This window comes from Cololabis saira, chromosome 17 (genome assembly GCF_033807715.1).
Source record: "Cololabis saira isolate AMF1-May2022 chromosome 17, fColSai1.1, whole genome shotgun sequence".
Classification (NCBI taxonomy): Eukaryota; Metazoa; Chordata; class Actinopteri; order Beloniformes; family Belonidae; genus Cololabis; species Cololabis saira.
This window is the reverse complement of record NC_084603.1, coordinates 7,545,251-7,572,750: the sequence shown is the minus strand read 5'-3', so window position 1 is coordinate 7,572,750 and position 27,500 is coordinate 7,545,251. Positions and strand designations below refer to the sequence as shown.

Below are 27,500 nucleotides of genomic sequence, written 5' to 3'. Positions count from 1 at the left end.
CAGCTTCACTGCTTGGATCCCAACTTTACTAGATGCATAATAAAGGGTGAGGCTGCTTGTAATGGGAAAGTCCCCTTGCTGCAATCCAATGTAAATGCCTGGTCCCTTTTTGTGCCCTAAACCTTGAATATCATTTCTAGCTGCAAAAGACAAAGACAAAAAAGGACAAATGTCAAACAAGCTTCATACTGTAAGTTTACAGACCAGCAAGTCAACATGAGCGTTGCCATATCCTTCTGTATATGTTGGAGGAGACACAGAACCCTCATAATATGTTTTAAAAAAGAAAAAAAGGTTCATATGTTTATCTTTACCTTTTCTGCCCTTGGTGCCAGAATTCAACAGTTAGCGTTATTTTTCCATCACTGGAAACTCCAAAACTCCAAAAATAAGTTCCAGCTTGAATGAAACGTGAATTGCCTTTATAAGTCAAAACATCCACCAGGAGCCCATTAATGATTCACCGCTGGGTCCTATTGCTCAATTGAAAAAACAAAACAAAATCCAGTAATATATGAAAGATGTGATGCTACTTTGCCTTTTGTGTTTACCAAAAACAAATCCCACATCTAAAAATCAAGAGCACTGGGGTGTATCAACTTACAAGGGTGATGTCTTTACGTAACTGATGTTGCCATGCGAACGGGGACACTCTGGGTTGACGCACTGAAAGCCTCCCCCCGTGTTGATACAAGTTGTCCCTCGGCTACAGTTGTGCTTCTGGCTTAAACACTCGTCCACATCTGGAAGACAAAACAGCAGAGGCATGTAAGAATGAGAGGCAGGGAGAGGAACGTGCCAGACTGACTCCTTGCTTCCTGGTTACCACAGTCTGGGCGGGGGGTGCTCTGCTCTTTATTTGGTTCTTTTAGTTTAGTCTCCCAGGAATGCCGCGTGTCCTGAAAGCTGCTTCTACTGAGAGAAGGTGAGGTCATATGTTCCAGTGGCATGGCACGGTGAGATTAAGGGGGTGAATATGAAGGTTTGGAGCTGACAGACACCTCTGCTGAAAGCAAAAACTCTGCTTCTGAGGGTGACTACTTACGAAAACACGGGTATTCCCTCTACAAATATGCACACGCTCACAAATCCGCAGCCCGAGCCTCGTAAACGAGCCTTTGTCCTCTGTTCCCCTTGTCACTCACCTTCACAGCTCCTCCCATCTGGAAGCAACTTGTAACCGGTGGGACAAGCGCAGTGGTATGAGCCTGGGACGTTCACACACTCGTGGACGCACAGCGTTCCCCCTTGGTCCAGACGGTACACCTCACACTCATTCACATCTGTTAAGAAACACAGACCTTACTGGTTAATGTGCACCGGGGGGTGAAGAGATATGTAGAACACAAATAATAATAATGATATATTTACGTTAGGAATAAGCAACTCTTCAAAATATTAATTAAGCAATTCAAACTTTACAAAAGAAAAAACAAACAAAGGATGCTAATCAGCTTGTGACCTCAAGAGGATTACTTTGTTTGTCACAGACTGGTTCCACACATTGCTCTCATTTTGTAACCATATTAATGACCAGAGGAGGAAGGGGGAAAAAAAAGATTGAACCATTCTTCCTGTAAAGTCTCTGCAACATCTGTTGTCTGCCCTCCAGAGATGTCCTGAGCAGGGAACCGTGCCGCTCCAGGGAGTTGCTCTGCAGCTGACCTTACTTTCCAACCAGGAGCAGCAGCAAAGACATCACCCCCCCCCACCCTCCCCCCCCACAGGGATCAATTAAGCCAGCACATAATCACAGCTCACCCTGACAGATACTGTTGTGAGACGTGCCACTCATGTGAAAACCCGCGTCGCAGCTGCAGTGCTGGGCTTGGTTCACTTGGGCACAGCGTGGTCTCCGGCTAAACGCTGGGTCGTTCATGACACTCCACTCCGGTGGTGCTGTGTGGGGGATGTCATAACAAACCGGGGTTTGACTTGTATGCAAAATGCAAATAAACCAGGCGACTTAATTATTAGTTCTGTGGCCCTGACCTGTCTGCGTTTGGTGCTGACAGTGGGAGCCGCTCCAGTTGTGGGGGCATGTGCATTTGTACTGGTTGACGCCTTCCACGCAGGTTCCTCCATTTTGACAGGGATTACTCGCGCACTCGCTTATATCTGTGTGTGAGAAAGTCAGACACCTTCACTGTGGTCAACATATTCAAAGATGTGCAGTTTTTCACTCAACTAAGCATTTTTTCACTCTGAACCAAATACATTCATATTTCAAAAGAAATAGCTGCACAATACAGAAATAGTTATATTTCCATATATTTCTGCTAAGGACCTTGTTTTATTTTATTTTTTTTAATTTTAGTTTTAATTTTATTTTATTTTTTTATTTACTTAGCTGTTGTTGTTTTTTTTTTTTTTTTAATTTATGTTATTTGTGAATTTATTTCTTGGAAAAAGGGGCAGATTAGATAAGATTCTTCTTCTTTCTGCTCCCTTTTCATTCACAATTTATGAACATTTGCATTTGTATTTGTAATGAATTGTTTGTTTTATTTTTTGAATGAAATAAAGAATAAAATGAAAATAAAATGAAATGTTTCAACAATGAATCATACAATCTTAGCCCTTAACCCGAGGCTCTCGCTGTAGGATAAATCTGCAGGGATCTCGTAGGTTTATCTCTAAACTTCTGCTTCTGCTGACGAGAGACAACTATGTAAGAGATTTTAGATGATAATTTATGGAAAATTATTGAAATCAGAAAACTCTGAGGAGCATCTGCTGTTAATCGAAATCACATCTGCAGCAGAGACGATGAAAGAACATAAAGGCAAGGATATCATGAAACATATTTGGAAAGTATGAACTGTCCTTTTGATTTGATGACTTTAAGTCTGGGTATCGTTACCGCAGGTAAAGTATGACAGCATCAGCATCACTTACTACAATCCATCTGTATTTTCAGGGTGACGGCCTGGCACTTCAATGGCATACTTTCCTTTCCAGTGCCTTGCTGTTTGACTGTCTCTTTCTGAAGTGGTGTTACATTTGTGACTGACTGGCAGCAAAGGGAATTACGACAAGGCCGAGTGAGTATATATTGATGACATCTCACTGGGCATGAAGCACAAATCCATCACACAGTGCATTATGTGGTATGTTTTTTTTTTCAGTAGCTGGCTCTGAATGCTGTGCAGATGTACAAATTATGTGGTCGACTCTGATCTCTGAAACCTAGTGCTGAGGCCACAGTGTACTTGATGACAACCAGTCCCTTTAATCTTTATTTGGCTTCTCCCCGGACCACCACTGAAAAGCCTCACTCCACTTTGACAAATAATGTTGAACTCCTCTTAGTTGAAGGGGTTTCAGCCTCTGCCAATGCCACTTTTTTGCCAATACTACATGACTAAATTTAGCCTTCTAATGTTGGGCTGAAAAAACGTGAAGAGGGATAACACTCTGCAGAGAGTCGAGCCCGTTTGTGTTTTTCTAATAGTAATATCAATAAATGAATGCACATGTTCAACTGAGCGTGCCACTTTGGGATTTTTTAGAAATGGTCCTGCTGCTGCAGGCTGTAGGGGCTATCAGTAGCGTGCTTAGCATAGCTGTGTGCTATCAGACCGTAGGTTGGGTATAATGGCTGTCCCTAACCCTGTCAAAGCACCAGAGAAACATGAGCAGCAGGAGAGGAGGAGGGGCAGCTTATCTTACAGTAGCCCATCGCTGCTGTTAATGTGGAGTCGGAGCCTGGAAGGGAAGGAACCCCACACTGGAATGCAGTACAGGTGTTTTTTTCTATGTTCGGAGACATTTAATGCCAATTGAACGAGGGCTTCATTCAGTGAGCCGAGGAGCCTGAGACTCTGTAAAGAATAACTCTTTTCTTTCCCTGTTATCTACGCGTCTGTGTGGAGTTCAGCTTGGCTCCTGAGCGAATGTCTCTGTCAAGGCGCCGCTGAGGGATGGTTGCCCGAGATTAGTGTGAGGACTTTTGCTCCAGAGTGAATAATAAAGTATTATGGTTCTAAAACATGACCTCACTCAAGCCATTATCAGTGGTAGATGTGGAGAAATGCATATGATGGAGGTGCTCCAACAGAAGACATGCTGCTGCCACACCTACGCTTCATTCCTCACCTGGATCCAAAGGAAGCCTGCTCTCACATCTGACTAGGCTTGCCACCCGTCCCGTAAAATACGGAATTGTCCTTTATTTGAGAAAAAAATGTTGCGTCCCGTATTGAACTAATACGGGACACGATTTGTACCGTATTTTCATTAACTTTTACACCATATTCTAGTTGAATTATTGAAATAAATGAACCTTTACACCATATTCTAGTTGAATTATTGAAATAAGTTAACCTTTACACCATATTCTAGTTGAATTATTGAAATAAGTTAACTTTTACACCATATTCTAGTTGAATTATTGAAATAAGTTAACTTTTACACCATATTCTAGTTGAATTATTGAAATAAGTTAACTTTTACACCATATTCTAGTTGAATTATTGAAATAAATTAACTTTTACACCATATTCTAGTTGAATTATTGAAATAAGTTAACTTTTACACCATATTCTAGTTAGATTATTGAAATAAGTTAACTTTTACACCATATTCTAGTTGAATTATTGAAATAAGTTAACTTTTACACCATATTCTTCACCTGTAGCTATATTATACATCTGGGCTGATGTGGACATACGTAGCATAGGAGGATATTTCAGTTGTATACGGTTGTCTGTCTGTACAGTCATGCAAGTTCAATGCTATTAAAGCACTTTAAACTTTAAATCAAAGCATTTAGTTTTTTCATATAAAATAAACACATTTTTATTCAGTTTAGAAGTTTTGGGGCTTTTTTTTTTGGCTCCTGCGCTGCTGAAATCAGGGCGTCCCTTATTTCTATTTCTGAAAGGTGGCAACCCTACATCTGACCAAAAGTGTTTTCAAAAAGAATGAGGAGTTGTGGCATCTTAAGACATCTGTAAACTCCTCTGACCTTCGCAGCAAACCCGAGCTCACCTTTACAGGCCGCGCTGACACCAGTCCAGGTGCCGTTGTCCCGGCAAAGTCGAGTGGCAGAACCGACAAGATGGTAGCCCTGGGAGCAAGTGAAATGGATCTCATGTCCGACAAAATACTTTGAGCCAAACTTTGTTCCATGAGCGGGGGCTTCCAGGGAGGGGCAGGTGGTGGGAGCTGTGGGAGAAAGAAACAGAGCACGAAAGGAAGGCCGGTCACATGTGGAATAAGCCTTCCAACATCCTGTGGCATTCTTTGCCTGGAGATATACACGTGTCACTGGGCAGTGCCGAGCCTTCATGGGAAACAGCAGTTCAAATGCCTCATTTACAGTCAAGCAGCACAGGTCCGGCCGCTGTAATGGGTCAGCACTGCACTGGCAGGAGAAATTTATCCTGTTCGTTATGCTCTGAAGAGTTCAATACAAGTATACATTTGCATTACCTAACACTCTGGATGCTTTACATGTTTGACTTTTATGGGATTGTGTCTTTAATCTAACTGAAAGCAATGCAATTACATGTTTTATAACATCCTTTCTGTCTCGAGTGACAACAAATCTCATTTCCTTTTGTGTGTCATGTTGCGAGCGGGTGGTTTCATTTTTCTTTGTGTCTTTTTCTGGGGACGCCCTAATGTCGTAAAAGTAAAGTATTACTCTCCCTTTTGTGTCCAACATTCCTCTTAGCGTTGTATGTTGGACTGGTCCATCACTAACAAACTGGTCTCAGCCTGCTGCCAAGCAATACAACTCCACAAATCCACTTCCTCTGTCGAGTCCTGAGCTCTGTAAGTGAGAGGGCCCAAAAGCTACTCGATAAATCTGTCATCCCATAAGTCAAGAAGGTCCATCTGCTTCTTTTTCTCATTGAGGAAAACGTGCATCAACATCAGCATCAAAGAAGTGAGTGTTTTTCTAAAATACTGCAAATATGTTGCCGTCGAATATCCCAATGTCTCCATTTGACAGTCTTTCACTGAAGGACTGAACAAAACCTGTCATACCACACATACAAAACTTTCTACAGAAAAGACTGGATATTAGATGAATTCATTGAGTTCCTTCTGGGAAGCAGGTAGATCAAACAATTGAGTACATGACAGATTAAATAATACATTAAATAATCTGTCTGGTTGTGGGAGCAACTCTCAACATCTGCGCTGCACTTTTACATACTTTTTGTCCTCTATGTTGATGTTACAGCATCCAACTACTGTATAATAACACAAATGTAACACCGCATGAAGTTACAACTTGAATTTAGTATCCCTTCTCCATTTTACACTATGATACTAGGCCTGTGTTGAAATAATCGAATTCCCAATTCTAAATCGATTCTAATATTTATTCCTAAAAATTGATTCATATGTCTAGAGATCGATTTTTTTTCTTTTTTTTTCTTTTATTTATTTATGTATTTTTTTTTTCATCATTACATTACAACTTTTGGTTATTTTTTTGTTTATCCCCAAAATAGGAATGTTTTGTTGGACACGAGTATAACTGGTGCCATGTTTTTGCTTTTAAATATGTTTAAAGGTATGAAAACATTAAAGTGTTAGGTTATAATTGCATAAATTGTCTATATTTCGTTACGTTATATACTGTCTTTGGGTTACATTTGCAAAAAATGCTAAAAACCAAATGCTCAAAAATAAAAAACCAAAATAGGCCGAAAATGGAACAAATACAAACGGAATATGGGAAAAAATAAAACCGATTTCATCCGTCTCTGTTTCCTCCCTGGATCTGTTTGATAATTCTGACCCACATGATGTTTCTGAAAGCAGTTCTATCAGCATTCTGGGAGCTGATTGGTCCTTACAGCATCATTAGCTGCCAATACTTGCTGTTTAATCTCAATATAATACTAGTAGTAATATTTTGCATAACTACAGTCATATAATTCATGCAACAGCTCAAAAAACAGTTTTAATAACACTAACCCAAATCAATATCGGAATCGAATCGAATCGGATCGGATCGAATCGAATCAAATCTTGATAATCGATTCTGAATCTTAAGAATCGGAATCGAATCGATTCTTGACATTTGAATCGATCCCCAGCCCTATATGATACATCATGTAATTGCTAAACACATCTCGTCTTATTCTGTTTTTCTTTTCATTTCTTTATTTTAAGGTTTTCTGCTGGGCTTCTGTCTGTTGAAGCACTTATTTAATTTGTTTTTCCAACTTTTTTATGTCTTTTACTCTGCTTTGGAGGCTATACTGCTTTGGGGACCTTTCCTGGTAATTATGGCACTATTTGACATCTGTTATGATGAGTAACCATGCCAACAGCAATGTTGTTTATGTGCAGGAGCAGCTTGTTAAGTAATAATAGTAATAACCAGAATATAAGAGTCCCAATCCACATATGATTTGAAGAAGAAACATCAGGTATTAAAAGCAGGAGCAAAACGAGAGAAAGGAAGAGGAAGTGTAAATGGTTTCCTTCCTCGATCATAATGGGGAATGTGAGATCCCTGGCAAAATAAAATGGATGAGCTTGGAGCGTTGATGAGATATCCAGGCAGAATATCTGGGATGGAGTATGAAGTGGGTCACCAGGACACGGCTGCAGGGACATACTGTAAACTTGAAAGCCTCTTTATATGATTCTCAGATGATACAGGAAGAAAGAGACAGCAGACGGATCATGAGGCGTGAAGGAGGAAGGGCTGCAGTGCTTGTTAACAACAAATGGTGTAATCCAGGGCATTTTACTGTGAAGGAGCATTTCTGCACCCCAGGTATGCAACACCTGACTGTGAGACTCTGTGTTGTCCAGCCAGCGCTTCACCTGCATTTCCTGCTGATGCTGCATATGATATCGGCAGTACTGGAGTTGAGGGGGAATGAGGGGGGATGGCATCCCCCCTGAAATAAAAACGGTCAAAATCATCCCCCCTGTAAAACTGGGTAAAACTTTCCATCCTATGCCATTTCATCAATGAATGTGGTTTTACTGCTATTTCAACATTTAGAGTCATCACCAGAAAAATAACTTATTTGACAATTTTCACCTGTTTCAAGTAAATTTTCACTTGAAATAAGTAGGAAAATCTGCCAGTGGGACAAGATTTATCTTCTCATTACAAGCAAAAAAATCTTGTTCCACTGGCAGATTTTTCTACTTATTTTAAGTGAAAATCTACTTGAAACAGGTGAAAATTGTTTTTTCCAGTGCAAGTCTTGTTTTAAGTGTAATGAGATTTTTTTTTTGAGACATTTTAACTAGAAATAAGACATGTTCTTGTTGAGATTTTGAGTTTTTGCAGTGATCCATTTTACTTATCCTGTGAAGGACAGAGGCATATTGATAAGTTCAGAAAACTGTTTTTTATTGTTGTGTTTTGATGTATTTGATGTAAGCCCAGTGGATATTTAAAGCTTACAGAAGGCTGCATTTAACTGCTGCTATGTCATTCCTGCAGTATTTCGGCAGGTGTTTTGGTCACTGCTATTATTTGTAATATATTATATTATTTGTAATCAGCACAAATTATCTGTCCCCATATGATAAAATCCACCATCCCCCTGATTCTTTTTTACAACTCGAGTACTGGATATCGGCATCAGTCCAGAGATTGCTACTCTCTGGAGGTTTTAGCCACGCCTTCTCCTCAGCTACACTTGGATCCATTTATCCATCCATCCACTATTTATTCCAGATTCAATCCTGTCGTCTGCTGGGGTCTATTTTGACTGTCAATAGGTGAAAGGCAGGTGTACACCCTGGACAGTTCGCCAACCCATCGCAAGACATGCAACACTTCGAACTGTTGTTTGTTAATTATGGGTGACTACTTTCCATTTCTGACTCACTGGGACACTTGTATTGCTCAGAATAATTAACGTTAGTATCTCCTGTGTTTTCCTCCTACGACAAGTCCAAATGTCTACAGCAGAAGAACCCATAACGGTAATTATTCGAACTTTGAAGCTGAGGTGTGTTTATTGTCTGTTACTCACCAGCTGACTGGTCATTTTGATGTAACTTGGAGACAGAATTCTGAATGGAGGCCAGTTTGGACTTCATGATCCTGAGGCCCTCCGTGAACCGTATCTCCTGGCCTTTCAAGAATTTCTCCATTTGACGAAGTACCCCAACCACCTGGTGCTTATCCATGCATGTCTGTAAATGAAGCATGGTGACCATTAGCAGGGTCAACAGTTACAAAAGAGTGCTGGCAGAACATCCCCGAGTGCGCTGGATTTCCGATGAGAAAGTGAGTGCTGCCCTAAGGCTTACCTCAGTGTAATTTTGGTAAAAGGCAAAACATGAGCGGCGGATAAACATTATGGTGCAGCTGTGAGGAATGATGTCACTGAAACAAAATCTATGTTATTAGTGGGCACACAGTTGTTATGGTTACAAGGTGTTTTCATTGATTTCAAAGGAATATTAGTTAGATGTTTTTACTGTACTTGATGATACAGGAACTCACCGTAAAACATCTTTAGTTAAAACTTAAAACTATTGCCTTTTAGGGTTTTCCACTAGACTTGTTGCACTCTCATGAGATACTCCAGCCCTTTCATCTTTGTTCTCTCCCTCACCTCCTCGCACTCATACCACCTCCAGTGGCAGACACAGCTGGACAAAAGCTGTCGGGCAGATGTTAGGGGAACCTAAGTCGAAAATGCAGTTCCTCTGTATATTTTGTATGGCTTTAGGACGGCACAAGCTCATTGGATAATCCTTAATGGGCATAATGAAAATAGCATGGATGCCACAGGCAGTTACTTTGAGAAGAATGCTTGTCCAAGCCATTACAGCGTCTCCTAAAGAAAGTGCCTCTAATCCTACCAAGAGGGTTTATTAATCACATGCTCATTACAACAATTTCTCTGAGCAGCATGCCTTAAATTCCTCCTTCTGGCATTTCAGAGGCTTTGTACAATAACAGCTAGCTTCAATACATTAAAACGGTGGTAGTAAGACTGTCCTGTGCTCATTTTACCTGCCCCAGGCAAAGGGGAAATGCCACCATCTGACAAGACATGAAGAGGATTCATATCCAGATGCTTTTATTCTTTTATTTTTTCAAATTCAAACCAAAACAAGTCATTTTCTTATGGAATTTCATTTTCCTAATGAAAGCGGCAAAAATTGAAATACCAGGCAATCACATGAAATCACATGGCAGCTTATCCTGGCTGAGCTGAAAGCTCAAACATTTCAAAAACATCTATATTTATTTTTGTTGGTGGGAGGGAGGGTGAGGGACACCAACAGAACAGAATGAAAACTTAAATGTTTACTTTTCTGGGGAAGTATGAATATATGCCTACACAAAATATGTTGTAACGATATTAAATTCTGAGAATTGATAATAAAGATAATTAAAAAAAACAAAACACTATTGTGATGGTTTGCATATTCATGGACATGCTGAAAGTAAACTGCTCCTACCTGAACAGTGGCATGACCGCTTGGGATAACTGTCAAACACAGCAAGAACAAGCACCTGCGTTGAAAGGAAACTGCCATTTCTGAAAGTTCTGTAATAATAATGAAAAAAATGTTCCTTGTTGATGTCCTCAAATATTCAGTGGACTTTTAAAATTTTAACTTTTTTTATCGCTTCAGTTAAATTCCCATAAAACAAAGTTTGCAGCTCCGTCCGCTCGTGCCAAAAGAGCGGAAGATATTCATCAGGTGTCAGAGACAGAGATGCGCATCAGTCTCTGCTGGAAAGTTGACCCTCTGAGCTCTGCACGCTGCCTCGCTTTCCTGCAGCAAGAATCCCTCCCACTGAGATAACTTCCAAGCATCTCCAAGCTTTTTCCTCCCTTTGCATAATTCGACTGCTTACAGAAAAACTTCACCCAAAATAAAATATTTGTAAAATGGCACTACTTTTATATGTGAATGCACATCCATTATGCTTTAAATTTGACTTGCCAAAAAAGACATGACAAAATCAAACCCCCCATCCGTTTACACAGTAGGCACCGCTAGAACAGTGCAGTAAATTTAAGCTTGGTTGGTAGTGAAAAGCAAAGGATTTCCATTAGGGTTTCATTTGTTGTGTGGCAGCGACACCTGCTGGTCAACGACGGGTAAAGCAGGTGAATGCGGTAAAGCGCGAGTCTGTCGGTGTGTAAACCAGTACTGGAGTTGAGGGGGGATGAGGGGGGATGGCATCCCCCCTGAAATAAAAACGGTCCAAATCATCCCCCCTGTAAAACTGCCATCCTGCCTTTCCATCCCTTATGTCATTTCATCAATGAATGTGGTTTTACTGCTATTTCAACATTTAGAGTCATCACCAGAAAAATAACACCAGAAAAATAACTTATATGACAATTTTCACCTGTTTCAAGTACATTTTCACTTGAAATAAGTAGGGAAATCTGCCAGTGGGACAAGATTTATCTTCTTATTACAAGCAAAAAAATCTTGTTCCACTGGCAGATTTTTCTACTAATTTTAAGTGGAAAATCTACTTGAAACAGGTGAAAATTGTTGTTTTTTCCAGTGATGAGTCTTGTTTTAAGTGTAATGAGATTTTTTTTTTTTTACTAAAATGAGACATTTTAACTAGAAGTAAGACAAATATTCTTGTTAAGATTTTGAGTTTTTGCAGTGATCCATTGTGTTTTGATGTATTTGATGTAAGCCCAGTGGATATTTAAAGCTTACAGAAGGCTGCATTTAACTGCTGCTATGTCATTCCTGCAGTATTTCTGCAGGTGTTTTGGTCAGTGCTATTATTTGTAATATATTATAATATTTGTAATCAGAACAAATTATCTGTCCCCATATGATAAAATCCACCACCCCCCTGATTTTTTTTACAACTCGAGTACTGTATATATATATATATATATATATATATATATATATATATATATATATATATATATATATATATATATATATATATATATATATATATATATATATATATATATTATGTGTGTGTGTGTGTGTGTGTGTGTGTGTGTATGTATGTATATGTTGTGTATGGGTATGTATATGTTTTTTTAATATATTTTGTATATTATTATGTGTGTATATATATATATATATATATATATATATATATATATATATATATATATATATATATATATATATATATATATATGAAAGAATATAAAAGGATATGAAGGATATATATAAACCTTATTGGTCCTCCTTTTCTGTTTTTTCTGGATTAGTTTTGCTATTGCTTGTTGGTATGTAGGACAGGCATTAATATAAACACTATGCTTCTGCCTGTGCCTTTTCAGTCACTATTTTATTTTGATAATGTTTGTGTTCAATGTTTGTTTGGTGAAGTGACTGAATAAAGAATTTCAATCAATCAATCAATCAATCAATTGCCGCACGTCCGTGTAGTAAACCTGTTTAAGCTCTTTTTCTTCTATAAATACATTGAGATAGCCACAAGAACACAGTACACGTCAATAAAACATTTAATACTGGCAAAGGAAACCTGATATTTGCGCCTCGACTTGTCTTATGCTGCGTTCCATTTACCTCGGAAGTCGGAACTCGGAACTGGGAATGACGTCACAGCCGAGTTATCAGCGTTCCAGTTACAAAGTAGGTAAACAAGTTTGTAGTTCGCATATACCACATGAAAAATGTAAATTACACTATAGCAGCATATATATGCCGAACAATACTTGTATACGACTGATTTAGTGTGACCAAAACTAGAATGAAGTGCTACGAATTTTTGCAGAGCTCTCTTCTACTGTTTACAACCGGGGCAGCCATCTTGGAATGTGAACTCGGGGGTGGTGAAGACTCTCCCACTTTCCCAGTGGGAAATCCCACTTCGAGGGGCGTTCCAGTTGAAAATTCCGACTGGGAACTGGGAAATCCCCACTTCCGAGGACAAATGGAACGCGGCAATATTCTCATATTGACTGACATTGCTTGGAGCCAATGAAAGTCTAGCCTTTCGTAACCAGTGAGGTTTTTAACCAATGGTCCAGCAGCATTCGCAGCATCCAGGTTAGATGGATCCTAAAGAGTATAAATAAGTCGGAATCACATTGTCGAGGAATGTGCAGCAGAAGTCAGAAGCCATTTTGGGATGAAGTCCCTGTTGAGAAAGAAAGCCCATGAAGATGCTGAAATCAACGAACATGGTTACATTTCTGTCTGTTTCTCCCTCCGTCTCCTCAATTGCACCATGGCAGCTGTCAACCGACGGGACATTAGCAAAGGCGGGGTGTCAAGCTGAGCTCACAGGGTTAAAACGCCATTGATATGAGAGAGGAGAGTGTCTGTTTTACTGTCTCTGTCTGTCGAGACATGTAACACCGTGAGTCTTTTCCAGTCTGAACTCTTCCAGCAGCTCTCACACACCAGCGTCTCCTCGAGTGACTGAGTTAATGCACTCTTGTGCCGGGGAAGGGGAGGCAGATCCGCTTTCCAATGGCTTCTGTGAGCCTGGTTTCCAGTCCCCCAGCCCCTGTTCTTGACAAAAACATGACAGACTCTGAGCTTGCAGGCGACGAAAGGTCGAGTAACCTTCTTGTGCGATTCTTAATACGCTCTGTGGGTCTACATGCTTGTGTTTCTGTTCTCTTTTAACCATGAATTGCAGACATTTCCAAGCCCCCCCCCCTCCTTTTTTTTTTTTTTTACCCTTATCTATTTATTTTTATTGCATGCCTCCATGGTGCATATACATGACGTTGCCCCTGATTTCACATCACTGCATCATTCATGATCATTTCCATGCACGATAGAAGCAGACCTCATCGTACTGTTGTTATGGCACTGGGATTCATGGATGCATAGCTTGGTTGTTGCCATCTGCAGGATACTATGCAAATGACTATGATGTAAATGGCACGCCCATCCTGCTGCTGCTGCCCGCCACCCAGCGGTGCAGCGCGGTACTGCAGTCCATTCATAGTGATCTTCACCAGCTCCAGGCCTGTGCCCTTGTGAGGGGGCTTTTATTCTTACATGCCAGGGGATTTCAGTACGGAAGAGTATTAGGGCCAGGCAAGAGAAACAAAATTTGAGAGTGGAAGATTTTTTATTTATTGTGCACTTTGAGAAAAAAGATGAAATATCGAAAAAAAGACAAAATGTCGAGATTGTTGAAATACAATTTTGAGAAAAAAGTAGAAATTTTGTGAATAAAGTCGAAATTTCGCCTTTTTATCAACATTTCGACTTTTTTTTCGACATTTCGACTTTTTTCTCGAAATTATACTTCAACAATATTCTTGACATTTCGACTTTTTTATCAACATTTCGACTTTATTCACGAAATTTCGACATTAACATCTCGACTTTTTTCTCAACATTTCGACTTTTTTCACGAAATTGTACTTCAACATTAATCTCGACTTTTTTTCTTAAAATTTTGACTTTTTTCTCAACATTTTGACTTTTTTAAACATTTTGACTTTTTTCTCAACATTTCGACTTTTTTCTCGACATTTTGACTTTTTTCTCGAAATTGTACTTCAACATTAATCTCGACATTTCTACTTTTTTCTCGACATTTCGACTTTTTTCTCAATATTTCGACTTTATTCACGAAATTTTGACTTTTTTTCAACATTTCGACCTTTTTCTCGAAATTGTACTTCAACATTAATCTCGACTTTTTCTCAACATTTCGACTTTTCTAAACATTTCGACTTTTTTCTCAACATTTCGACTTTTCTCTCGACATTTCGACTTTTTTCTCGAAATTGTATTTCAAAATTAATCTCGACATTTCAACTTTTCTCGAAATTGTATTTCAAAATTAATCTCGACATTTCAACTTTTTTCTCGACATTTCGACTTTTTTCTTTAAGTGCATAATCAAAAAAAAATCTTCCTCCTCTAAAATATTATTTTTATTTTTCTCCTGCCTGGCCTTAATACTCTTCCGTATTTCAGTGATTTTTGATTCGTGCCTCATGGGCATCAGTAACCGCTGCTTTTGAATATTCAAAACTGGCTAAGAAATGACGAGTAAGTCCTAATGCAGACTTCAACATGTGGCGAAGTTCACGGCTTTATTGCATGCTGCAGTATTACTCTGGTATCCCTGGAAAACACAGGCCTCTGCTATAAAGAGGTCAGCTGACATGTTAAAACCTGAGATTTAGTATTTTCCGTCACTCAATATCACGTGAGTTCAATATGTAAACGTAGATGCGTGTGAGAATGGGAAAGGAGTAGTTTTATTCCCTTCTTCCCTAAATTACATAAAAAATGTGCAAAATGGTGTAAAGGAAAAGGTGATGTTAAGTTATTGCGGTAGCTCTGGGCGTAGCAGGATGTCAAGTTGAAGCCTGATCTGTATGTGAGAGGAAGAGCTTCCTAGTGTCTGAACACTGATCTGAGTCACGAGGGTTGAGCTGCTTGTCAGTTCCAGGGTCTTGTGAAAGCAGCTGATCTGTTATGAAAATTCTTTCAGCTCTGCAATACATATTTGTGCAAGTGTCATACGTTGATAGGAAAGTGTTTCGCACAACCGTTACAGCAAGAATATATATTTTCTCAGTTCAGTTAAAGGTATAAATTGTTATGAGCTGGTGTTACACTACCAAGTTGTGAAGTTGCAACAAAATTTGCCCTTATCCTGAAACGCCAAAAGCCATATGTATGTAAAGTAATACCTTGGTAACGTAATTCAGCAACAACTCACACACGGGCAGCCAGTTCAGAAGCCCGGGAGGAATGTTTATAGCCAGTCTGTTGAACCTTTATCTTCCTGCATCCCTGTTGTTAGTCCATCACTGTCCATCAATTACATATGTTGATTTTAATCCATGTTGGAACTGGCTGATATACAGCATAGGCTTCTGACTTCAAGCTGATCATGTTGTTTCTGGAACTCAGATTTTTTTGAACTGCACCCAACTTGATGTTGAATTGAATGTGCCTTTCATAAAGGTTATACACTTATTTATATATATATATATATATATATATATATATATATATATATATATATATATATATATATATATATATATATATATATATATATATATATATATATATATATATATATATATATATATATTATACACATATCCCTTTTCTACACCTATTTCATCCTGTTTATTTCCTTCTTTCCAGTCATCCCAAGACTATGCACAGTTAAGCCCTGGTTATTTATACAATATGAGTGCAAAAGACAGAATTTGAATAGTTTTTACTCACTGGATATTTTCTCCTCGTGTGCAAAAACACTTAAAGTACAGGACTGTCTCAGAAAATTAGAATATTGTGATATAGTCCTTTATTTTCTGTAATGCAAAAATTTCATACATTCTGGATTCATTACAAATCAACTGAAATTTTGCAAGCCTCTTATTATTTTAATATTGCTGATCATGGCTTACAGCTTAAGAAAACTCAAATATCCTATCTCAAAAAATTTGAATATTCTGGGAACTTAATCTTAAACTGTAAACCATAATCAGCAATATTAAAAAAATAAAAGGCTTGCAATATTTCAGTTGATTTGTAATGAATCCAGAATGTATGACATTTTTGTTTTTTTAATTGCATTACAGAAAATAAAGAACTTTATCACAATATTCTAATTTTCTGAGACAGTCCTGTATGTAAGATGCTCATAAAATAGGGTTAAATACTAAATTTGGCATTTCCTTCTTTTGTAGGGAGGATGGCGAGCTGGAGGATGGGGAGATCGATGATGAGGGGATAGGAATTGAAGAGGAGAACAAAGAAGTTACAGAGGTGAAAGAAGAGAAAGAGAAGGAAAAGGAAAAAGAAAGGGAGAAGACTAAAGAGAAGGAAGAAAAGCTGCACAGACACTCCAGAAAAAGATACAAGAAGATCAGAGAGAAGAGGAGGTCCAAAAGAAGGAGACGTGACCGACAGAAAGTAAGACATGATGACACTCTTCATCACAACTTGGTATCGCTGGCTGAAATTGTAAACTGGGGCCGGATTCACAGACATTCTTAAGAAAAAAAATCTTCTTAAGTGTCATTTTTTTCTTAAGTTCAGTCTTAAGAAGAAAAAAGATAAGAAGTCGTATTCTCCAAAAAAGTTCCTAAGAATTTTCTCAACTTTCTTTTTAAGTTTCTTCTCAAGAAAAAACTTAACAATAAATGGTATTCTTGAAATAAAAGTTCTCAAATTTGTTCTTGACTTTTTTCTTAACTTTAAGACAACCTTGACCTGTCTTAAAATTTCTTCTGTGAAAAGGTAAGCCTGTAATATCACCTTTTTCAACACATTTGCACGTGCACAAACAAAGACCCGCAATATTGTGAAGCGATGCATCGTTGTAGTGAAGTCTCGCTTCAGGTGCATCGACTGAATATAATGAAATTAATAATAATATAAATATAATATAATATAATTCTGGGATACTTGGCTGCTACCGCTGTGTGAACGGTCGGCTGGAACGGCTACTGAATCGTTCATTTAGTATGCAGTATACAGTACATACTGATGCAGTATACAGTACATACTGATGCAGTATATGTAGCATGTAGTGTAGTATGCCATTTCGGATACAGCCATATTTTAAGAAGTTCTTAAGTAGGAAAAATAAGAAATTCGTAAGAAATGACAGTTCTTAAGACGGTTCTTAAGAAAATATTGAGGAATTGCACTTAAGAACTTTCTTATGAACTTCTTAATTTTAGATCTTAAGACATTTCTTAAGATCGTTCTTAAGAACATATTGGTGAATCCGGCCCCTGGTTATTATAAACTACATCATAACTGTCCATGACGTGTTTTCCTGTTGCTCCGTATGTCCGGTCTTCAGCATCACTCCCCCTCCAGCAGCTCCAGCTCCGACAGTTACGACTCTGACTACGACCGACAGGAAAGGCCCAAAAACAGGAAGAGCCACGGCTGCAGCCGTGACCCCGACGGCCAGGCGTCTCAGGTGAGTCCGCCGCAGCCGGCCAGCCGTTCCGTTCATCTTCATGTAGGCATTATTCTGGGATTCATTCTGCCTCTGGTTTGACTGGCAGCATATGAGGGGAAGCCACGGAAACTCCAAGAAGTGCTCTCCACAAAAGAGCAGCGACTTTGACAAATACAGCGACTACAGTGATGACAAGTACGACTACGACGAGGAGGAGGACGACTATGAAGATGACATGTCCGAGTATCAGCAGCCAAAGGATTCAGCGAGTCAGGGGAGGGGCCGCCACGCTAAAGACCAGATGGGCAGAGGAAGCATGAGGGGGATGAAGCACCATCAGTGTACGAATCCTTCTCACATCCAAACACCTTCCACAGCAGATAATTGTAGCAGTAGACGGCTTTTTTTACCAATTCAACTCCACCTTTTTAACTTAATCTATCTCGCTCTCAGATCCGCCATGTTTGTTACACAAAAAAGTCAGAGAATTTATCTTTCTTTCTTTCTTTCTTTCTTTCTTCTTTCTTTCTTTCTCTTTCTTTCTTTCTTTCTTTCTTTCTTCTTTCTTTCTTTCTTTCTTTCTTTCTTTCTTTCTTTCTTTCTTTCTTTCTTTCTTTCTTTCTTTCTTTCTTTCTTTCTTTCTTTCTTTCTTTCTTTCGTTTTTTCTGGCTCATATCTTTCTTTCTTTCTTTCTTTCTTTCTTTCTTTCTTTCAGGCTCATTTCTTTCTTTCTTTCTTTCTTTCTTTCAGGCTCATTTCTTTCTTTCTTTCTTTCTTTCTTTCTTTCTTTCTTTCTTTCTTTCTTTCTTTCTTTCTTTCTTTCTTTCTTTCTTTCGTTCTTTCTTTCTTTCTTTCGTTTTTTCTGGCTCATTTCTTTCTTTCTTTCTTTCTTTCTTTCTTTCTTCTTTCTTTCTTTCTTTCTTTTCTTTCTTTCTTTCTTTCTTTCTTTCTTTCTTTCTTTCTGGCTCATATCTTTCTTTCTTTCTTTCTTTCTTTCTTTCTTTCTTTCTTTCTTTCTTTCTTTCTTTCTTTCTTTCTTTCTTTCTTTCTTTCGTTCTTTCTGGCTCATATCTTTCTTTCTTTCTTTCTTTCTTTCTTTCTTTCTTTCTTTCTTTCTTTCTTTCTTTCGTTCTTTCTGGCTCATATCTTTCTTTCTTTCTTTCAGGCTCATTTCTTTCTTTCTTTCTTTCTTTCTTTCTTTCTTTCTTTCTTTCTTTCTTTCTTTCTTTCTTTCTTTCTTTCTTTCTTTCTTTCTTTCTTTCTTTCTTTCTTTCTTTCTTTCTTTCTTTCTTTCTTCCTTCCTTCAGCTTTACACAAAAACGTCATCAACGGGAATTTATTGTTTTTACCGCGAGATGACAAATTCTACCCGTGGGGAATTTTTTGGACGGTTTATCGTGAACGGTAAAATATCACCCATTCCTATTGTAAACATGTTTAAATTGTAACTTTCAGTTGGACCAAGAGGACGAGGCAGAGGGATGGGACCAGGGAGGGGGCGTGGCATGCTCAACAAGAACAAGAAGATGAAGGGCAAACCCTGGGGGGGGCGAGGACGGGGTCGCGGAGGAGACCAGAACATGGAGGACACGGGAATGGTGAGTACATGCCATCTTTTATTTTACACTTATATTTCACACCTTGACATGCAGCTACTTCACTGTACAGAATCAAGCCCTTTACAGTTTGTTCCTTATTTTTGAGTCTCATCGTCTTTCCTCAGCAGAGGTCGAGACAGCTCATTTCCACTGTACAAACTTGATATTTACTTGTATCACAGGAAGGAAAGAACTCTTCAGGCTTTCAGAAGAAACGGCCAATCATGAGCAAGGAGTTCATCAATCAGCACACAGTCGAACACAACGGCAGATACATCTGCAAGTATTTCCTGGAGGGTCGCTGCATCAAGGTACGGGAGCATAAGAAGTAGGCCTGTGTTGAAAAAAATCGATTTTCTGATTCTAAATCGATTCTCATATTAATTCCTAAAAATCGATTTGTATGTCTAAAGATCGATTTTTTTTAAATTATTATCTTTTTATTACATTTTTTTTTTTTTTTTTTTCATCATTACATTTTTGCCTGGTGAACTTTAATCCCAGTAGTCCCAGTAGTTTTGAAAACTCTACTGAACTTTTCTTTAGAGAAAATGCTGGACATTTCAGCTTGAGTTATATTAGTTCAATGAAGTTCATATTATCTATATTTACTATAGCTTGTTTGGTTTCTCTGTTATCGGACACGGTTTGTCATGAAATACCTGAAAAATGCCGGGTGCTTCATGGCAAGCTGTGTGTCTGGTGACAGAATAAATCAGACAAGCTAAAATAATTTGTTTACTGCTTGAGCTGTTGCAATTTCTTTCTTTTTTTGCACTTTAAATGGATATTGAAATGCCTATTTGAGTTATTTATTTCTTAGTTATTTCACAATAATTATTGTGAAATTATTATTTCAATAGTTATTTTACAGTCATATAATCCAGGCAACATTAACACAAATCAATATCGAATCGAATCGGATCGAATCAAATGGTGATAATCGATTCTGAATCTTAAGAATCGGAATCGAATCGATTCTTGACATTTGAATCGATACCCAGCTCTAATAAGAAGTTGTTTTTATAATGGACAGCCGCTCATTTGAGATGAAAATATACAATTTTTGTCTTCACACAGGGGGAACAATGCAAATTTGAACATGAGCTTGTTATACCTGATAAGAAGAAGGAGCTTTGTAAATTTTACCTTCAAGGATACTGTAGCAAAGGAGATCACTGCATTTACATGCACAATATCCTTTACCGAGTGTTTGTGTATCTGCTTTGACTAAGTTACAACATATTGAACTTTTGATTAGTCCTTTTCCTGAACTTGAGCTTGCACATGAATACCCCTGCAAGTTCTTTCATACTGGAGCCAAATGTTACCAAGGAGACAACTGCAAGTTTTCCCACAACGCCTTGACTGACGTGACCAAAGAGCTGCTTGACAAGGTAAAACAAACCAGAGCGCTGCTGATCTTTCACACTTATTCTCAGCGTTAATGGTTCCGGATTGTTTGACTTCTCGTTGCCGCTGACTTGTGTTAGATAATTAGCACGGAAGAGGAGAACGCCCGCGAGGATGAGCTGGAACTGGAGGATCTGAGAAAACAGGGCATCTCCCCGCTTCCCAAGCCGCCCCCCGGCGTGGGGCTGCTGCCCACTCCTGGTCAGAGCAGTCCCACGGACGGAGCCTCCGGCAAGAAGATCCCATCTCTGTTTGAAATCAAGGTTCAACCGACTGTAGACTTGGCACAAAAGATCGCTCTGGGGTAATGAAAACAACCTGTAATCAAAGGCTAATCACATTCTGAAGTCCTCACATCTGATGAATGAATGAATGAATGGTTTATTTCGGACAGAATACATTGAAACATTTACATTTCACAAATAAAATAAAAGGTAAATAGAAATGTCCGAAAAAGGAGTAGGCCCAAGCCAAGGGCTTATTATAGCCTATCCTGTGCAGTGTATATAATTCACACAATATGGCATCCGGTGGATGATAATACACAAATAAGAAAAGAAATCTATAAAAAGAAAACAAAGAGAAACTTTCATTGCATTATATTATATAAAAATAGTAATACCAATAATGCAAAAAGGGGTATATAGTGGTGCTATTTTTATGTTAATCTATAATAGGCTATACCAGGGGTCGGCAACCCAAAATGTTGAAAGAGCCATATTGGACCAAAAACACAAAAAACAAATATGTCTGGAGCCGCAAAAAATGAAAAGTCTTGTATGTATAAGTCTTAGAATGAAGGCAAATGGCGAAAAGCGAAATGTTGAGAAAAAAGGCGAAATGTTGAGAAAAAAGTCGAAATGTCGAGATTAATGTTGAAGTACAATCGAGAAAAAAGTCGAAATGTCGAGGAAAAAAAAGTCAAAATGACGAGAAAAAACTCAAAATTTCGAGAAAAAAGTCGAAATGTCGAGATTAATGTTGAAGTACAATCTCAAGAAAAAATTCGAAATGTCGAGAAAAAAGTCAAAATTTCGAGAAAAAAGTAAAAATTTCGAGAAAAAAGTTGAAATGTCGAGATTAAAAAGGAAAGGAAAAAAGAAAAGAGAAAAAAAGAAAAAAGGAAGAAAAAAGGAAAAAAGGAGAAAAGGAAAAAAGAGAAAAAAAGGAAAAAAAGAAAAGAAGAAAAAAAGGAAAAAAAAGGTCAAACATTTTTGAAAAAGCTCCAGGAGACACTAGGGCGGCGCTAAAGAGCCGCATGCGGCTCTAGAGCCGCGGGTTGCCGACCCCTGGGCTATACCAACATAATAAAAAGATTTCTTTATAACTGTTTATCGTTTTATATTTAAACATTTTTTTGAAAACAAATTGAGGTACACATTCTTAAATCCTTATCACAGCAATTCCACATTTTGACACCTTTCACGGAAACACAGTTTTCTTTACTTTTGGTTCTTCCCCATGCCTTCTTAAACATACCTGTGTTCCTTAGTTCATATTTACTCTTGTGGATTTGGAACGGCCTCTGAGAACATCTTGGGAGGAGATTATGATGTGCTTTATATATAATCAATAAGGCTCACTCTAGATGTTGCTGCTCTCCTTTTCAGGGGATCCAACTACTCCCAGGGCGATGGCGCTGATCAGTTCAGTGGCAGTCCAGAGAACGCAGAGGGCACCGCCCCGGTGCCTTCAGGTCCTCCTGTTCACCCCATCCCTCCCCCTGAGTCAGCTGCTCTCATGGGGCCCCCTGCTGGACCTCCGATGCCCCAGAGCCCCCCAGGACTGCACCCGCCACATGGATTTCCAATGCAGCCACCGCCCCCCTCCGGTCAACCCCCACCCTTTCACGGAGCTAATATCAACCCGCAGATGAATATGCAGAGGCCTCCGTTCCCTCCTCCAGACCTACAAATGCTGCAAAGTCTCCTCCCTTTTCAGCCAATGGGTCAGAACCCGGTGGATTTCTTGAGCAGCTTCCTCCAAAACCCGGCCGTCGGTCAGCAGGGAGGTGGGTGACATCTTAACACGGTCATTTAATAGGTTTGTGGTAGGGATGGGCGGTATGGACTAAAAACTTTATCACGATAATTTCTGGCATTTATCCCGATAGCGATAAAAATGACGATAAAAAAAATATGCATTCAACTCCACCTTTGTAACTATAAATCTATCACCACATTCAGTCTTTGGAGCCCCCAAATCACTTCTAAAAGATACTAAATGCTACTAAACTACACCAATTAAACTGAATTGATAAAAACCATTTAAATGAGTTACACCTGTACTGCAAAACTGTAATGACTCAGATCCGCCATGTTTGTTACACAAACACGTTTCAATGGGAATTTATCTTTCTTTCTTTCTTTCTTTCTTTCTTTCTTTCTTTCTTTCTTTCTTTCTTTCTTTCTTTCTTTCTTTCTTTCTTTCTTTCTTTCTTTCTTTCTTTCTTTCTTTCTTTCTTTCTTTCTTTCTTTCTTTCTTTCTTTCTTTCTTTCTTTCTTTCTGGCTCATTTCCTTCCTTCCTTCCTTCCTTCCTTCCTTCCTTCCTTCCTTCCTTCCTTCCTTCCTTCCTTCCTTCCTTCCTTCCTTCCTTCCTTCCTTCCTTCCTTCCTTCCTTCCTTCCTTCCTTCCTTCCTTCCTTTCTTCCTTCCTTCCTTCACGTACGTTGTGCGTGGATTTAACGCAGAACCATAAATCAGTTTTACACAAAAACGTCATCGACGGGAATTTATCGTTTTTACGCGGAGATGATAAATTCTTACCGTGGGGAATTTTTTTGACGGTTTATCGTGAACGGTAAAATATCGCCCATTCCTAATTTGTGGCCTTTTAATGTGTTACTGAAATGGTGTTTCTGTTGTTTTTTTCATGCAGTAGACCCAAGTCTGGCCTTTGCACAGAACCTCCAGCAGCAGATGGGTGCAGAGACACAGTTCCAGTCTTTACCACCAGCAGTGCAGAAAGCCATCCTGCTACACCTAACCCAGCAGCAGCAACAAGAGTCACAGGGAAACGAGCCGCACAGAGACGAGGACCAGGATAACAACAGTGAAAACAGAGGTAATGCAGCAAAATCTTAGCCTCAGAAAAGTGTGAAAAGTGAAAGCGACCTGTTTTACCCAAAAACATCATAATTACGCATTTGGAATTAAGCTTCAGGGATGACTTGGGCCCAGTCCCAATACACCCACTACCCCTACTTTTCAGCCCTACCCCTAGATTTTGCGTGTTCCCGTGAGGGTAGTGGTGTCCCAATTCCTCTTTTCATCTAGGGGGAGTGGGGAAAACAAGGGCTAGTGGATATGAATCTAGCCCTACAGAGTGAGGGTTTTCAGATGCACACTAGCTGACCGAGGGCTAGAAAAATTTCCCAGAATGCTTTTCGTCGTCATTTGCAGACTGAATAAAAAAAAAACATGGCGGACATTTCTTATTTTTTAGTGAATAAAATCAATATTTTGAGTTAGTTTCTGCATAAAAATGCGTTTTGATTACATTTCTAGCGATAAATATATATTTTAGTTTCATAATATTCACTCAGTGAATGTATATAATCACTCGCTTGCTCGTTTTTCAGATATCGCCAGAATAAAGGCTGATTTATGGTTCCGGATTACACCAACGCAGAGCCTACGGCGTAGGTTACGCGGCGATTTAACGCGGAACCATAAATCAGCTCCCGAGCCGGCGGCTCTAGATACCCCCCGAAAAAATCGTAGCAAATTTCTTAATATACGTTATTTGGAGAAACTGAGCCCAGGTTGGGGATCTAAACAGTTATTTTTACGCCTGAAAAAATATTAAAACTTAATAAAGTGGCATATTAACAGCGCTACAGTGGAAATTAAAACTTGCTTTTAGCTGCAAAATATAACCTTGTTTGTACAAATAGACAATATAACACAGTAATTAAGGCAGTTCCACAAGCAATGATTCTCCAACTTAAAGGCATGATGATTTATTCTGTGGTTAGTCCACAAATGCCTTCTGTGGTTATAGATGGTTGTATTTTTTTAGACAAAAAATGTAATAATAAATTCTTGAGAACTAATTTTACTTTGGTGTGTTTCTCTTCACCTTTGAAGAGGAAACATATGTTTCAACGTTATACTACTAGTTTTTTATTCAAGATGAGAACCAGTTACCTCTCCTTTCCACTTCCACCGAAGGCTAAAGAAGTTCATTTTAAAATAATGAATGAGGTTTATCCATGTAATGATTTTTTACATAAAAGGTTTAATTTAGATTTGAATAATTGTACTTTTTGTAACACAGACATCGAAACCTTAGAGAATCTTTTTTTCTCTTGTAGCTTAACCAGGACCTTTTGGGAAGCTTTCCAATACTGGATAATATAATGATCAAACCATTCCCATTCTTACATTTAAAGCATTAAAGTTGGTTTACAAGTGGAGGACAAAAAAATAGATTTTGGGATTAATAATTGAATTATATTGGCAAAAAATTTTATTCATAAATGTCGCTTTTTGAAAATTAATCCAATCTTTATTGCATATTTGAACGAAATAATTCAGTACAAAAAATATATAATATTTCTTTGTTTTACTCATTGGTCGCTCAGTGCTCTTTGATGAAAATGTTTTTTGGAATGTACAATGTGCCTTGTTTTTTTGTAAATTCAATGAGAAAATAAAAAAAAAAACAAAAAAAAACTTGCTTTTAGCTCTGGGCTTCCTGATATGGTGTGACGTATGTGCAAACGTAACTACGCAGTCGCTTACGTACCCGAACGTAAACCACGCAGTGACGTAGCAAGCTAAATTTAGGGGTAGTGCTGAAAAGTAGGGTTAGTGGGAGGATTGGGACTGGGCCCTGGGAAGATTACAAGGGCCCTAAAATTTGTGGCTTGATTTTTAGGGCTAGTGGTAGAAAGTAGGGGGTGTATTGGGATTGGCCCTTGGTAGGAATGGGCGATATTTTACCGTTCACGATAAACCGTCAAAAAAATTCCCCACGGTAAGAATTTGTCATCTCGCGGTAAAAACAATAAATTCCCGTTGATGACGTTTTTGTGTAAAGCTGATTTATGGTTCTGCGTTAAATCCACGCACAACGTACGTGAAGGAAGGAAGAAAGAAAGAAAGAAAGAAAGAAAGAAAGAAAGAAAGAAAGAAAGAAAGAAAGAAAGAAAGAAAGAAAGAAAGAAAGAAAGAAAGAAAGAAAGAAAGAAAGAAAGAAAGAAAGAAAGAAAGAAAGAAAGAAAGAAAGAAAGAAAGAAAGAAAGAAATGAGCCAGAAAGAAAGAAATGAGCCAGAAAGAAAGAAAGAAAGAAAGAAAGAAAGAAAGAAAGAAATGAGCCAGAAAGAAAGAAAGAAAGATAAATTCCCATTGATACGTGTTTGTGTAACAAACATGGCGGATCTGAGTCATTCCAGTTTTGCAGTACAGGTATAACTCATTTAATTGATTTTTATTAATTCAATTTAATTGGTGTAGTTTAGTAGCATTTAGTATTCTTTTAGAGCAGTGTTTTGGGGGCTCCAAAGACTGAATGTGGTGATAGATTTATAGTTAGAAAGGTGGAGTTGAATTGGTATTTTTATTTATCGTCATTTTTATTGTTATCGGGATAAATGCCAGAAATTATCGTGATACATTTTTTAGTCCATACCGCCCATCTCTAGCCCTTGGTATTGATACTCATACCGCTTGCATGGATGTCTTTTTTGCAGCTGACACCACCAACTGGTACTCCAGTGATGAGGAGGACGGGGGCTCGTGCGTCTCCTCCATCCTGAAGTCTCTGAAGAAGCAGAGCGAGCTGCAGCAGTGCCAGTCAAAGCCTCCCCAGGCTTCCCCGGGAGCTCTGACCCTGGGCGATCCTCGGCTTGTGAAGGAGCGGGCTGCTCCCAGCGACCCTCGCGTGAAGACGGACCCCAGGCAACGACTCCTAGACTCCAAGAAGGAGTTGGACGGTGCTGCAGATCCCCGGCTCTCCAGAGACCCCAGGAAGGTGAGACCGGCGGAATCCACTCCCTATCGCCAGCAGGGCCACCCCGCTCTGCACAAGCCTGCGACGGGAGAGGAGGACGACGAAGGAGAGAGGAGACTGAAGGACAGAGCTGTGCTCATCCCCCAGGATGCCAGCCCTGGCACGGAGCTGCGGGACCCTCGCTGCCAGCTGAAGCAGTTCAGTCACATCCGGGTGGACATCTTGCTTCAGCGGCCTGCCTTTGCTCAAACGGTGGTGTGGGGTCCTGAGGATCTCATTCCTTCGCTGGTTCCCAAACAGGAGCACTCCATCAACCTTCCCCTTCCGCCTCTAATCGCCGACGCCCAGATGAACCGAGCCAGCCTGCCAGATCAGACCCTGGTGTGCAGCGCTCCACTAGCCGACCCCAGACTCGGTGCTTCACGCTTGAAGGAGCGTCCCACTCGATTCCCCAGCGGATCGTCAGAGGCCCGATCCTCCGCAGAGAGACCTGTAGACCCACGCCAGCAGAAATCCTTAGACCCCAGACTGAAGCGTACGGGGAGTCTGGACTCCAGACTGCTGGGCCAGAAAGACTCGTCCTCCGCCGGAGGATTGGTGGACCCCCGGCTACAGAAGACTTGTGCCGGCAGCTCTCCCCAGGCGGCCCAAGCCAAGCCAGAGCCCGAGAAGCTGCCGCCGTACGCCCCGA

The 27,500-nt window shown here is 39.3% G+C and overlaps 2 protein-coding genes across 2 annotated transcripts in view; one reads left to right on the top strand and one right to left on the bottom strand.

The window, feature by feature from the left end:
• The window catches only part of LOC133463940 (fibulin-7), a 15,367-nt gene extending 4,622 nt beyond the window's left edge, over positions 1–10,745 (bottom strand). The window contains exons 1-7 of the mRNA XM_061745761.1: positions 10,417–10,745; positions 8,973–9,135; positions 4,993–5,169; positions 1,993–2,118; positions 1,762–1,899; positions 1,146–1,283; positions 605–743 (exon numbers count right to left, since the gene is read on the bottom strand). Coding sequence (XP_061601745.1) covers positions 605–743; positions 1,146–1,283; positions 1,762–1,899; positions 1,993–2,118; positions 4,993–5,169; positions 8,973–9,135; positions 10,417–10,494 — 959 coding nt within the window. The 5' untranslated portion in view covers positions 10,495–10,745. The remainder of the gene's footprint in view (positions 1–604; positions 744–1,145; positions 1,284–1,761; positions 1,900–1,992; positions 2,119–4,992; positions 5,170–8,972; positions 9,136–10,416) is intronic.
• A 2,295-nt stretch (positions 10,746–13,040) lies between these two features.
• LOC133463938 (zinc finger CCCH domain-containing protein 6) overlaps positions 13,041–27,500 on the top strand; it is a 15,941-nt gene continuing 1,481 nt past the window's right edge. Inside the window, exons 1-12 of the mRNA XM_061745758.1 lie at positions 13,041–13,487; positions 16,614–16,839; positions 17,738–17,860; positions 17,949–18,183; positions 19,298–19,440; positions 19,623–19,751; positions 20,521–20,637; positions 20,730–20,837; positions 20,934–21,157; positions 22,464–22,864; positions 23,731–23,916; positions 26,550–27,500. The exon at positions 26,550–27,500 is cut by the window's right edge and continues 1,481 nt beyond it. Of these exons, the coding sequence (XP_061601742.1) occupies positions 13,402–13,487; positions 16,614–16,839; positions 17,738–17,860; positions 17,949–18,183; positions 19,298–19,440; positions 19,623–19,751; positions 20,521–20,637; positions 20,730–20,837; positions 20,934–21,157; positions 22,464–22,864; positions 23,731–23,916; positions 26,550–27,500 (2,929 nt within the window). The 5' untranslated portion in view covers positions 13,041–13,401. The remainder of the gene's footprint in view (positions 13,488–16,613; positions 16,840–17,737; positions 17,861–17,948; positions 18,184–19,297; positions 19,441–19,622; positions 19,752–20,520; positions 20,638–20,729; positions 20,838–20,933; positions 21,158–22,463; positions 22,865–23,730; positions 23,917–26,549) is intronic.